Here is a 14118-nt window from a genome sequence, read left to right as displayed (position 1 = left end):
CTTTCCTCAGGGCAGGGGGTTGGATGAGATGATGTGCAAAGGTCTCTTCTGATCCAAACACCTATGAATCTATGAAATTAGGATCCAGAGAGACCATTTGAGTCCATACTATTCAAACATAGGCCTCAACTCTGTGGAGCTCCATTGTAGATTATATGGCTTCAGGGAGTCTAAACAAAGTCAGTAATGAGGTACATGACTTCAACATCCTGCCTTTTCAATAGTCCTAGATCTATAGATCTTTGGCACCCAAATCAAAGTGGCTTAACTTTCACAAGTGTTGAGCATTAGTTTAAGTGGTATTAAGAAAACTCAGCTCTTCTGATGGTTGTGAGGCACCCAGACTTGGGCATCTGAACCTTTTATCTGAATCAGTGGTAACACTGGTGAAGGTCAAGCACTTCCATAAAGTTTAGGGCCAGATTCTATTCCACCTATTATTAGGTAAAAGGATGTAGATGCCTAAGTGCAATTTTATTTCATACTGCTTGAAGCCTTGAAAACTATTAATACACAAGGTGGGAGGGTCCTTTTCCTCTGTGTTCTTTTTTTGACTTAATATTAAGGGCCAAATCACGGAATATTAAAAGATTAGATGCAATATGGATGTTCAGGGTTGGATGAACAGGATGAGATAGGATTGTGCTTAGGCACCTAAGTCCTTTTGGCTAGGTACAGACAGTCAAAAAGACTAAGGCTGAATTGACTCAGTCTTTGCAGGTTAGTCTAATATGCATAGATAGAACAGGTAAGGTAGAGAATAGACATTCACTTTTGTTTCTGGAAATGCCTGTAGTAGCCCAGGCCAGAAGCCGGGGGGTGCTAGAGCATGCCTCTCTGCTTGGCTGGAACAGACAGTTTGGGACAAGGCTAGCGCACACACCCTGCAAGGGGGGTGGGAGGGGCTGAGGAGATGCAAAGCATCCTGGGAAGCTGGGGGACTGTGAGTTAACTTGAATCTGGAAAGGATCTGGGACAGAAGTTCAATAAACCAATTTAACCTAAATCAGTTATGTTTGATACTATACCCATCCAGGTTTATCTTAAGCTTGTTTTGGTCATTTTGAGGCAGTTTATCCGCACTGAACTTCTGTTGTATTACAGATTTGAACTGGTTTCCCATCGCTTATACCTGTTTATGTATAATTTCTGTCCCTAGCCTCTATATGCCTAATACATGAAATAGAATCTTGACCTTACTGTTTTGCTATAGAAGCAGATGTTTAAAAAAATATGAAGACAAAGAGGTAAAAGATAAATAAATACTCCCCTATTTCTAAGGCCCACTTCAGAACTTGACTTACAACCTGTGACTTTTCCACCACATTTTTATAGTTCTCTAGGGTTAAGCCTATAATAGAAACACAGAAGCTCTAGCCATAGTGTATCTTGCTGAGCACTGCTGCAATTGAGACCTTCCAAAGCTAAATGTTTTGGAAGAGCTTCTTGCACTCTTTGTTTTAAGGAACACTTTTGTGCTTGTTTGTTCAAACTTGGTTTCTCCAATGAAAGAATGTTCTCTGGCACTAATTCCTGTGTGTCCTAGTTCAGTCCCTTTAGCTCAAGAAGCTAAATCATCAATTGCTAATGTGCTCATTCTTTAGCAAAAAGATTTATACAACATTTGCTGGGAGATCCTCCAGAACAAAAGGTGGCTTCTATTAGTTTTTTACATTAGAATGGAAAGTTCACAGCTCTCATTTTTGTTTTGATTTAGAATAACTTTGTATATATTTATATAAATTTGTATATATACTTATTTGGAAACAGAAGCAACTTCTATTTTCTTTGCTCCCTTTTAGAACTTTATTTATATATAAAACAAAGATTAAAATACACCTCCTGAGTGTGCTATACAGGGTGCATCTATATGTTCATAATGAATCATAATTATGGTGCATTAAGTTTACTGCCTGTGATAACAGGTACTAACTTAATGCACCGTAATTGGTAGAGGTGCACCGATACATCTGTATCGTATCAGCACTGATAAAAAGAAAGTTAACATTATCAGCAACTGGCTTTTTTTGTCTGATGTAGCAGATAATATAGCCGATAAATGCTGCATGCATGTGCGTAGCCACAGCATGCATGTAGCCAGCCCAGCAGCTTGGAGAGAAGTGTCTGGCTGGTAAGTCAGTTGGGAGGGAAGGGGCGGGAAAGGGTGTGTGTGTGTGGGGGCAGATCAAGGCCCCCCATGGTGAGGAAGGGTGTGGGGCTGGGGTAGGTGCAGGGACAAGTGCTGCCCAGCTGGGGTGGGGCATGGGATGAAGCCACAAGTGGCTTGTCTGGGAGGTGCAGGGGGCAGCTCCCACTGCTGCACACACCCCTGGGGGATGCACATGCCCCCCAGATCTGTGCACAGGGTGAGGGCAGGCTGCTGCTGTGATCTGGGGCCAGGGGCAATGCCAGGCTCTTCCTGGTGGGGAGGGTGGGCCCAGGCTGTGCTTGGGGCAGGTGGCAGTGGTGGCGCTGGGAGGGGAAGTTATGGGGTGGTGTCACGGGGTGAGGTCCCTAAGGATGGCTGTGATCTCCTAAGGCCCTTCGATTGTGCCAATTTGGCCTGATGGGCACTCTCTTTTCTCTCCTGCCACATCTTAATGTAAAACTAATGTAGGGAGGCTGCCTTCACATCTGGTCAGACATGGTCCCAATGGACTTCCCTGGGACCCCGTGGGTCCCCAGCCTTATGGGCTATATGCGTGGCTCCAACCACCCCTTTACCATGCCCCAAACCTCGCAGATAGTATTGGTGTTGTCTCGCCTAGGCCTCATTATAATTTGGCCCCTTGTCCTCACTTGGCTCTCTGCAGCCCTGTCTCTGCACCCCTTGGCGCTGGGCTCTCCGCAGCCCTTGTCATTGCGCCCCTTGGCACCAGAGTCTGTGCACCCCAAATGTCGTGCCCTCTCTGGTGCCAGGGTCCCCACACTGCAGTGGGCCCCCAATGAGGCCTCCTCCTTCCCCAAATAGCCTCACCCAAACCAGCGGTGTTATAAAACAACAACCAAACATAAGCCTCTGGGATATAACATAACACAAGCTGCATAAGGTGTGCTCTGCCCCTTTATATTACTAGGAGCAGCACTTAGAGCACACAGAGAGCCTGAGCCTCTTCCCTTCACTCACTCTAGGAGGGCTCCTTCCCCCTTGGCCACCGGCAGAGAACTCCACTTCCTAGTCTCCGATCTGGGGTTTATATATGCCTAGGGCCCTGCCCCTTCCGGTCAGGTGACCAGGTGCAGGTGCAAGTTAATTTCTTCATTAGCTGGTTACCATGGCAACCTGCAGCTGGGCTCCTGTCTGGCTCTTTGGGGTCTCCCCAGGCAGTTTCTGCTCTTCTAGGAGCAGGCACCTAAGTGCCCTGAGACAGGTGGGCTGCATCCCTAATTGGTGCACCCAATTATTTTATCAGTGCACCCCTAGTAATTGGTGCTACTGCACATTAGCACAAATGAATGTTTTTTTAGTCTCATTAATGCACATTAGACTCAATCTACCGTGCATTAGTATGGGCTTTGCCTGCTGCACAGATTTAGTCTACTTTGCTTGGTCATATATAATATCAGACTGAAAACTGGTCATAGAGTAGGAAAAAAACCCCTCTCCATAGAGTCCTGGCAAACTGGTAGATATAAAATAAAGATGACATGCTCATGGGCCAGATTCTCAGCTTATGGAAATCTATATAGCTGTGTTGAACTCATCTTAGATATGCTGATTATTTCTCTGGACCTTTTACTTTACATTTAGTTAGTGATTCCCTTCAACCTCATGGAACAGTTGGGTCTTTTTGCCATGTCAGTAGCACTTTGCTTTGTTTGACTGTTTGTTACCAATGATTTGTAGCTCTGAGGAAGAAAAGAAATTAAAGGCTTTGGACAGACTTTACCATTTACCATTTATCCTGAAGTCAAGCTCTAAAATAAATGGATTCCATCTCATTATCGTGGACATAACCTCGGCTTATGCATGTAGATATTGTGAACCGAAAACATCTATCAAAGTCCAACACCTAAAGCATATTAAAGCATTTCTAAGGCCTGCTTTGTTCTGAGGCTTAACCAGAACAGTCTCAGAGGTTATTTAAATGCCAGATATTTAAACATGCTCAAGCAGTTACTTAATGTTGAACTCTTCTCTTGTGGTGGATATGGATATGCTGACTCACTCTTCTCAGCCTTAGTAGTATCCAGACAGAAGACTTGATTTGTTTATATTCCTTCTCATCATCACAAAATATGTCAGACTTGATAGAGGACATCATCCAGAATAGAATATACAACACTTTCCATATATAATATAAATGATGAAGAACTCAAAGATGAGGACAAAGCAAAAAACAAATAAACCTGCTCTTTTCTGTACAAGTTACTGAGGATCTTAACCCATGCACCCTAATTATCATTAAATATATACAGATATAAGCTTTGATTCTTATCTTTTCTGATTGTGGGGTCTTTGCTGACTTGTCAGTGACATATATTTTGTATTTCTTAAATTTTCACCCTTATTTGAGCCTGTACCCTTCTGCTTATCAGTCAAAAACCAAATTATGGCTACTTCAACACCAGCGCAATGGAAAGTAAAGATATGTGCAGCATTATTACCCCTTTGCACAACCAGGGAGAGCATAGTCATAGCTTGTATGTAGCTTGCGTAACATAAGGACCTGGGAGATCCAGTTACTTTTGCCAGTAATGCTGTTGTTCCAGGAGAGGAATAGCTGATAGGGAGGTGGTAGCTCAGGGTCCTGCCCTCCCCAGTATCATGGCAGGTCCCTGTTCTCTTTTATTTAGGCTTTTATATTATGTTCATCACTATAGTACCTACACACTTTTCTGTAACACAGTATATAACAATGTATCATATGTGGTTTATTCTTTCATTTTTTTCTGTAGATAGGAGGATTGTGAGTGCAATGGGATGTTTTACACTGGTACACTGATTTTTTACATTACTTGTAGTGTTTGTTTCTCATTATAGAACTAGCCTTGAAGTTCCCCTTGACTTCTGAGTCAGAGGTAAGTAAAATGCAATGATCCTCTCCTGGGATATCAATTTTTCAAGCTCCTATTTGCAATATACCCTGGAAAGCTGGTACACTCATTCATTACAGGTCTCTACCTTGTTGTCTTTTGTAGCACTCCTTAAACGTTGTTTAACCAGTGTGGCAGAGAGAAAGGGCTCAGTAAGTACTGTAACAATTGGGTAGGCGAATGTAGTGGAAAGACACAAGCCATATCAGGGGAAAATAAGAATCCTACATATTATTTTCTTCCAAAGGCAATGATAGGTGATAAGAATTTTTCTCTATGGAGATATTAATGTAATTAGATGCAACTAATTTTAGTCAAGATAATTGTCAAAGCACACTTCAGGTACCAATGCTGGTAATCAAGCTGACCCAGAATGTGGAGGGTTTTTAATCAGTGACATACATAATTATGCAAACACCATGAAAGATAAAAGGAACAGCATAAGACTATTATTTGTGAACCTGAAGACAATGTGACTATAAAAATGATTCTTGAATTTTCAGAGGCTGAAAGCTGGATTTCACTTGAAAAGTAGCTAATAGCTTTTATAAAACTGGAGCCTAACACTATCTGATATTCTTAGCAGTTTTTTAAGATGATTTTTGGTTCCTTTATGAAATTGTCTCTTTTACTGTTGTGCTTAAAATATGTGCAATTTATATATTTCCTTCTTAGTCTTATGTTGAGTGAAATTATTTCTATAACAAAGCATTGTCTGTGTGTTTCTGTTTGTTTAGTGACTCGGATGCCAACGTTACTATCAGGTCTGCCCCTGCAATATCAGAAGCCATCTTGGTCAGGTAACAGCTGATAAAAAAAGAATTTGTATGCAATGGATTTAACATGTATAAAAAATGGGTCTGATACCATGATGGACTAAGAAGATCTTGAGAAACAAAGACTGGTATTTAATATGCACCATATTTCAAATAATGTAAGTTTATTTTCTGCTGTAATGTAGAAGCCAAAATTACCTTAAAATTAAATATTCCCCACGGTAGCCTGAAAACAGGAAAGCAATGTACTATGTTTAATGCATTATTGTATACTTCTGAAAATAAGATCAGTATTAACTTTAAATTAGTAATGCTCAGTGAGGTACCATTATTTCAGTAACAGAGCCACTTACTGAGTCTTCAGATTTCATGTTATGAAGAGTTATCTATTTCTGTTACTTAATTCTTTTCCTTTTTTTTTAGTCAATAGGGATTCTGGCATAATTAAATGCAAACGCGATAGAACTCAGTGGTACATATGCACTTCCTTGATAAGGACATGCGTAGAAAATACTGCAGCAAAGAAAAGCAGACTGTACCATGCTGTTTGTAGATAGGGGGTTTCCTATAGATGTTATCTTTTACTCCAGTGTCTGAGGAAGAGGAAAGAAAAAGGAAAGAACAAAAGAGTAAGCAAGCAGTTTAGACAGCATTCTTTCTGTCTAGTCTCAAAAATCAAAACTCTCAGACAGAGACCATTCACTCATCATTATAGGTAGTAGCCACTACTTCTCTCCTTATCAGTACATGCTTTAAACATTGTGGGCTGCCTGGCTGCCCAAGTCTTACTTCACTTCTAACAGAATATATATTAATATGGTTCCTTACCCATTAGTTTGTTTAGAAGGTGGAAATAAAAATAAAGGACAAAAATCTTAGGCTCACACCACGCATTCAGCAAGCCTATGTAAACACAAGTACCATGTTAATATAACTGCATTTTGCTAGGTTTAATATGAGTTTGTCACCTTTGGGTTCTCCTAATGTAGACCTGTTTATACATAAAATGTGGAAGTATATTTAACTCATTGACTTCTCAGACCAGCTTTAGTAGCTAACATATTTTCACTCTTCAGAAGTGAAAAACATCATTGCTGTTGCTGTTCTATAGTTCAAAATGAATGCAAGAACTATGACAATTCAGCAATTGAGGATTCAAAGCTAAGCAGTGAATGCCTACCTGGAATATGGAAATGTCTAGGAGCCTGCTGATAGACAGAAGGTGAAGATTTGCTGTCTGAGTACATGGATAAGCTCGGAGTGCTCCGACCACTTTCACTGCCTCCAAGGGGAAGAGCAAAAAAAGCAGATAAAAGAAAAAATGGAAAGCAAAGTAGAGTACTTCAAGCATAAAAGCTTACTCAAAATGACTTGTTAATCCAACATTTTTAAATAAACAGTTGTTTGTATAATTGAATATTGTTTACCAACACTGTAGTTTCTGACATGACGCTCTCAGCAAAGGAAATGAAGTAGAAAGGCTCAAACTTTAATCAGATCTAGAAACTGGAGTTTGCAATTATGTATACTTGATAAATTCTATCAGTTATAAACTTCAGACCTTCATCTTGGTTTCAAGATCTAAAATTGTCTTTTCAAAACTTGATGTTCCCATAAAAAAGGGAAAATTATCCAGAGATCTGTAAGGCCTTTTGCATAGCATTAACTAGAAAAATATTTGAGAGAGATTTCAGCAAAGGTAAATGTTATGTCATTAAATTACAGCCTGCTCTTAATCCATTAGTGAAAATAATATTTAAATTAGCTCAAAGCAGGACCGCACCAAAAAAAAAAAAAAGATGTTATAGTCGAGTCAAGGCTTTCTGGATGTATACATTACAAAAAGCTGCTGTTCTATTATTATAGTACTATTTTAACTTTTCCCCAAAGGTAACTCTCCTCAGTATTTTATGTATATGTAAAAAAGGGTTGGATTATCAAGTCATGGATATATAATGCCATAGTTAACTTGGCTGAATTTTAGACTGTATAAAGTATTTATTATTTCCTTCATTTTTACTCTTGATTCATAAAATACTCATCAAGTTCCACGTACTTCTTTTCAGTTAAACCTCAGAGAATACTCTATGGCATTATAATGCTGCTTGGCAAACAAAAAAGTAGAGCTTTACTTTTTTGGGACTTGTAAAATCCAATTCATTTGTAGCAGTGTTAAGCAACTGGAAGCTGAACATGACAATTTTACAAAACATAAAACTGCTGTTAATTGGCAATATTCATTTTAGTGTGTATGGTGAGCAAAACTGATGAATATCAATGATGAAGGTACAGAAGTTCTTTTGAAGAAAAGACAACAGTTCAGAACACAAGTTTTAGATGTATAACTGAGCACTGCTATAGGTGAAAGAAGGTATTGTGGGTAACCTTGGGTGAGAAGAGACCATGCCCATAGCAGACCCGGAAAATTTGACTGGTTGGGGCATGGTGTGGGAGTTGCTCCTCTCCCCCAGCTCCCCATGCCTCCTTGCAGCTCTGAGGCTATCTGCAGGAAGGGAATGGGGGAGAGGGAAGGAGGAGTGAGCTGCGGGTTGTGGTTTACCCAACCTGAGCTGAAGGGGGAGGGGGACCTAGGGAAGCTGTGAGGCAGGGGGGCTCCAATCCACCCACTCCTCCTCCAGCTCAGGCTGGGCAAATCCCAGTCTGCAACTCGTTCCCTCTCCCTTCCTGCAGACAGCTTTTGGGGTAGGCTACATGAGCCCAGTCCTGATCTTGTGACAGATTGATGTTAGGGAACAGAAGTTCCTTAAGGCACTCCACTTTGAAGTGCCTTCATCTGATCCCTCATTAGATGAAAGTTAATTTGTTGCGTGATCAGCCACTTTTAAAGCACTTGTGCCAGGGCATGGCTGTAGAGTGCTTTCAGGGGTCAATTGCACAACAAGTGTAACTTCTGTCTGAGCCCAATATTTCAGTAGTAACCATAATGCCCAATCCATTGCTACTGCAGCTGATGGAAGTAGTGCCATGGATATCAGTGGATAGAGGAAGAATTTATGTAAGAGCAGAAGAATGTGCTGTGTCACTAGTTAATCAGTTTTAATTTGGGGCCTTTTACTGTCATATTGCAGAATGAAATGAAGATAATTAAAACCCCCTTAACTACTGGGAGTCACTTCAACAATCTACTTGGTAGCAATAATTTGATAAGATCATTTTTCCAAAGTTAAAAATTATTCTGGACAGTTTTGAAATTGAAATTCAAGAACCATTAGCTAACATTTTATTTTATCTCCGATACTCTTTGTGGAGTGACCTTAAATCTTCCACATGGGGCAGCCTGCGTGGGAGCCTAAGACTTTCTGCCTTAGGAGTAGACCAGGACAAAAAGGGTGACTGAAGAAATATCAGTTTGGCCACTGGTGCCAGCTTTTTCCTAGGCACAGATTATTTCTTCCCTATGCTAGATCAGATGCCAGGCCCCAACCACCTACACAGCAAAGCTACAGCTTCATCCTAAATAGACAGCATGGAGTAGAAGTGCTTCCTAGTTAAGGTTGATGCTTTCCTTTTATAATCTCAGTTATTCTGAATCCTCTTGTTTAGGGTTACCATATGTCTGGGTTTTCCCAGACATGTCTTCTTTTTTGGCTGTCTGTCCTAGTGTCTGGGTGGGTTTTTAAAATGGGAGCAAATGTCCAGGTTTTTGGCCTTCCTCTGCTTTCCTGGGCTGGCTGCTTGGGACTGAGAGCAGTGGGCAAGGTGACTGGCTGTCAGGGGTCACGTGCTCCCTGCACAGGACAACAGATTTACCAGCCAGACCTGACTGCTCTTCACGCTGCCAGGCTGTGCTCTTGGCCGCCTGCCTGCTGTGCTGCAGCTGGGCACATGCTCGGGACATTTATCGGCCACATCAGCCAAAAAAAGCTGATCGTCGATACTGTCAGTTTTCCTTATATCAGTGCCAACCTGATATGGGACTGATGTATCGGTGCACCTCTAAACATTTTAGGTTCCTAAAAGATTCTGTGTGGATATAAAAGCTGAGAATGAGGAATTTCATTGAGCTGGGAATGATATACAGAGAGGGATTCTTTAGAGGTAATTTCTTGCTGCACCTGGTACCAGGAAGAGGCACTGAGTAGAAAAGAGCTGAGAAAGAGAGGATAGGGGCAGGGAATGTAAACACATAGGAGTGAAGACTGTAAATCAGCAAACTGCTCTGCGTGGGGATCATCTACATCAAGCAGTTTGCATGATCACAGCCTAAATTTGCATTTAGAAGGGATGCAGGCAGGCGGGAAGGAAGCTATTCTTGGGCACCCTTACACTATGCAAGCTAACACTTACATTATATAAAAAGATTGTTTATGATTGCGAAAGGTAGGGATATAGTTGGATTTTGCATCTGACATACAAAAAAAAAATCTCTCATAACAAAACTTACTGAGGCCTGTGAAAAGATCCACAGACTCATTTTTTTCTCACTTATAACCCTCCTAACTGAGACTTCAGTGGGAATTGTACCTTGTTTGATGTTTGCTTGGGTAAAAAATAAGTTAGGATTTCAAGACAGGCCCCACAAAAGACAAAACTATTGAAAAGAGAAATTTTATAAGGTTTTTGGTTTGGTTCTGTGCCATAAGCAGCCACAGGCTGTGACCCAATCCACTCTCTAGACTATGTGGGGCGAAAACATAAAATCATGAACTCTTTCCTGGACTTGGTTTTATTTGACTTGGAACGAATCTTGAAGGGTTTACTTTGAACTTAAATATCAACCACAGAAACAGACTTGTGTCTCTTGGCTTTAGCAAGACAGGCTGCCCTTTTACCCTTGTATGTGTGCAGAAGACTGGCAGGCCTAAAACATGTTGCCTTCCCCTACTATCTGAGAGCTGGTCAAAAAGCCTATGTTTTACATCTCCTTAGGCTCAATTACATGCTCTCTGCTCTCTAGCTCTCACTTTCCAGACTAACCTTTCATACTGCAGCATTTTCTGTTTCTTGAACCATGGGGAATATGACAAGATGTGTGTAGATTCTGTAGCCAGAAAGCTATCAGAGCTGAGCAGCATGCCTTCAAACCTCTCTACCCTGGGATTTCATAGCATGCATTGTGACCACTGTTTCAAAACGGGAGCAGTTACCACTGTAACTGCAATCTTTCTTGAATTTAGATGTTGGGCCCATTCATTAGGCCAACTAAACTTGATTTCTATTTGAAGCCTTGAAAATAGCAACTGTTTGTTCAAACCTTTGAAACCATTGGTCACATTTACACAAGACATTTACTGCGAAGCTGCCTAATTAGTTAGCTCATGTCCCAGCCAACTGGCTAGCCCCACACTGGAGACTCTCATGCTCAGCCAGATCCTTTGCAGCATGTTGAGCTGGGCTGGAGCAGCCCTGGGTTAGCGGGCTGGCCCCTGGGACCCCCTGCCAGCTGGGGCCAATCCAACCCGGCTCAAAGTGCTGCAGTCCTGGGCGCACATTCAAACCTGGCACCCAGGAGCAATAAACTCCGGCACACATCACTTCAAATTGATTGCATGTGTAAATGAGTCCACTGAGTACTACAACAGACTAAAGGGACATTCCTGGGGAAACCCATATATTAAAATAAACAGGTGAAGTTCACTGTTTTCTAAAGAGTGGACTTTTACTCCACATGGGCCGCACTCTTGCAGACTCCTTGACTTTAAAGGGACCACAGTTAGACTAATGCTGAGCACTCATAAAATCCTACCCTATGTTATTATTAACTGTCATAATAAACTGTTGCTTGTATGGGAGGTAAGGAGGGAGTGCAGAAACTCAGGAACAACAGTCCTGTGGCAAAAATAATGAAGGCAAAGCCCACTAAAGCCACGAGAATTTTAATTCTCTTAGTGGCAGAGAGGTCCCTTTATTTCAGAAATAAAGATAAATATTGGATAACTAAAGGTTAGATTCAGTTTTGAATACAAAAGGTCAATTTTAGTACTGTTAACCGGCGTGTCGTCTTGAGATGTGTTCAGGATTATCAGATAGCCAAGCGTATTTCTAAGTATTTTGAATGGAAATGGTAACAACTATCTTATTTTGAATATAAAATGATGCCCATGTCAACTAAGAGTTGTTTAACTATATCTCATTTATTTTTGGTCCTGCCATATGAATTAGTCCATGTTTTTTCTCATACTTTAACAGGCAAAAGAACAGCAAATCGTTCACCTCAAACACTTACCAAGGCAAGGAATGAGGACATTCTAGTACTGAGAGGGAGGAACTGGGAAGTAGGACAGAAGGACACATCCTAGGGAGTCCTTTTTTGGCTAGGGCACTTATTCAATGCATAACGGTAGGGTAACTATGACCCATAGGCTTCAGTTTACTCATATAAAAATACTTACCTACCTCACAGGGCTGCTGCGAGGCTTAATTACTTAATACTTGCAAAGGGTTTTGAGTTCCTTGAGAAAACGTGCTACAAAAATGCAAAATAATATTTTTGTGTTTGGAACAGATGGATGCCACTTGAGGGATTGTTTTCCAAACAATATCAATAAGAAATTGTTCCTGCATATGGCAACAGCAGGTAGCCTGAACATACTGACCAAAGTGTGATCAAGTAAAAGTGCTGCTAAGCAACTACTGATCAGCTTTCAAATGAGAGCATTTCACACCATGTAATCATGCAGTGCAGCACACAGACAGGTTTTCTAGCTAAATACATCAACTCTGACAAAACCTATACGCGTAGAAGAGTGTCTGTGCAGTGCCTTGTCACGGTGTGCTTCAGCCCTCTGGGAAGGGGAGACAGAATCTTTGTAGGTAGATTGTTGTTTTAAAAAAGTATCACTAGATTTCTAATCTATTCTCTCTCTCCAAAATTCCCTCTTCAGCTCATATTTGTCAAGGCATGAGCCTGGTTCTAGTCTCATTTACACCACCAACACTCCAGGGACTTTTGTGGAATTATTCCTGAGTGAGTTGGAACCCGATCCAGACCTACCTGCCGTGTTTTCAAAGGGACTGAACACCTGCTACTTATATACCTTGGGGGAGTGTTACATGTCACACTTAGCATGTGTTAACCCCACTTAAAATGCTAGCATCCGAGTGTTCAAACAAGACAGCATATGCTAAGTGCTCTTGTATCATAGTAAAGTTAAGCCTTTTCAAGGGAGGAGTATCTCCCATTCATATTAAGTAACACATGTGGCCTGAATGTGGGACTGTTCCACAGAGATAATGCGATCAATTAAGATCCTGAGGCTGGGAGCCACACTCCACTGATTGTCGGTCCCAGCCCCAGGACCTCATGGAAGTCTCCAACCAGCTCTGGTGCAATCCCAGGGCTGAGACCAAAAATCAGCTGAATGACCCAAAGTCTTGAACTGGCATTAATACATGATTGCTCATAAAACTTCCCAAGTCATACTAATGCTTACTACAATTGATCTAAATATAACACACACTAAGTATCCCATATAACAAGGCCCTCTGAAAGGAAGATGTGTTTAGTAGTCACTTCCTTTCCTAGCTAGGACGGCACATAAAAATAGTGCACACTAGGAGTTGAAAATGGTTGTTATCCATGACTGTTTGTTTCTCTTTCCTCTCCACTTTCATCTTCCTTGAAGAGGAAAAACTCAGGGGAGGACACTCTTATAATCATTAAGCATGCAGTCTTCCTCTCTAAATAACACGTTGAGCAAAAGTGCACTCTGCCTCAAAGGTTCAAGGGATTCCCCCAGTGCCTCCCTGTAACATGCAGACCATTAATAATTCATGTGTATTTGCAAAAGTTTTAATAGGAATGAGAACCAATCTATTGAGAGACACAACACAGGGTTAAATGCAAGCATAGCACCTTAAACTGGCCAGGTTCACAGATGATCAGTGGAGCACTGCTGATTTAACTAGATGAGGATCTCACCCCACTATGTTTTAATCGTTAAAAAAAACCCCTCAAAACCCCAAAACCTGACTAATTCTCTACATGGAAGTTAAAAGGTTGAATACTTGATTGTCCAGTGTTTGAAAGGGCCTTCTTCCAGTAGTCCCTTAGTTTCACTGAAATATGGAAATGAGATTAAACATTTCTGTAAGTTACAACAAGCAAAATTTTAAATACTTTTCTTCCATTTTCACTTCCAAATCCTTTTTTCTCCCCACCTTTAGAAAACATAGAACATTCACTGAAACTAAAAAATATATAAAACCAGCAGGTCCCGGAGACTGACAAGGTACGTCAAGAAAGCACTTGCACAAAATTAAGACAAACTTTATCCAGTTGGAAGCCATGCTTGCACAGACATCAACTTGAAACACGTTTGGAGAGGTCTACAGTTATCACAGC

The 14118-nt window shown here is 41.1% G+C and overlaps 1 protein-coding gene across 4 annotated transcripts in view; it reads right to left on the bottom strand.

The window, feature by feature from the left end:
- ABLIM2 (actin binding LIM protein family member 2) overlaps positions 1-14118 on the bottom strand; it is a 235584-nt gene that overhangs the window by 52592 nt on the left and 168874 nt on the right. For 2 of the 4 annotated variants that reach the window (XM_025195245.1, XM_025195240.1), the window contains 3 exons: positions 13782-13832; positions 6994-7095; positions 6353-6406 (listed from right to left, as the gene is read on the bottom strand). In XM_025195245.1, the coding sequence (XP_025051030.1) occupies positions 6353-6406; positions 6994-7095; positions 13782-13832 (207 nt within the window). The remainder of the gene's footprint in view (positions 1-6352; positions 6407-6993; positions 7096-13781; positions 13833-14118) is intronic. The other 2 variants (XM_025195251.1, XM_025195256.1) reach the window with 1 other exon arrangement.

The sequence above is a fragment of the Alligator sinensis genome, unplaced genomic scaffold (assembly GCF_000455745.1).
Source record: "Alligator sinensis unplaced genomic scaffold, ASM45574v1 scaffold421_1, whole genome shotgun sequence".
In the NCBI taxonomy this organism is placed as follows: Eukaryota; Metazoa; Chordata; order Crocodylia; family Alligatoridae; genus Alligator; species Alligator sinensis.
This window is presented reverse-complemented; position numbering and strand designations above follow the sequence as displayed.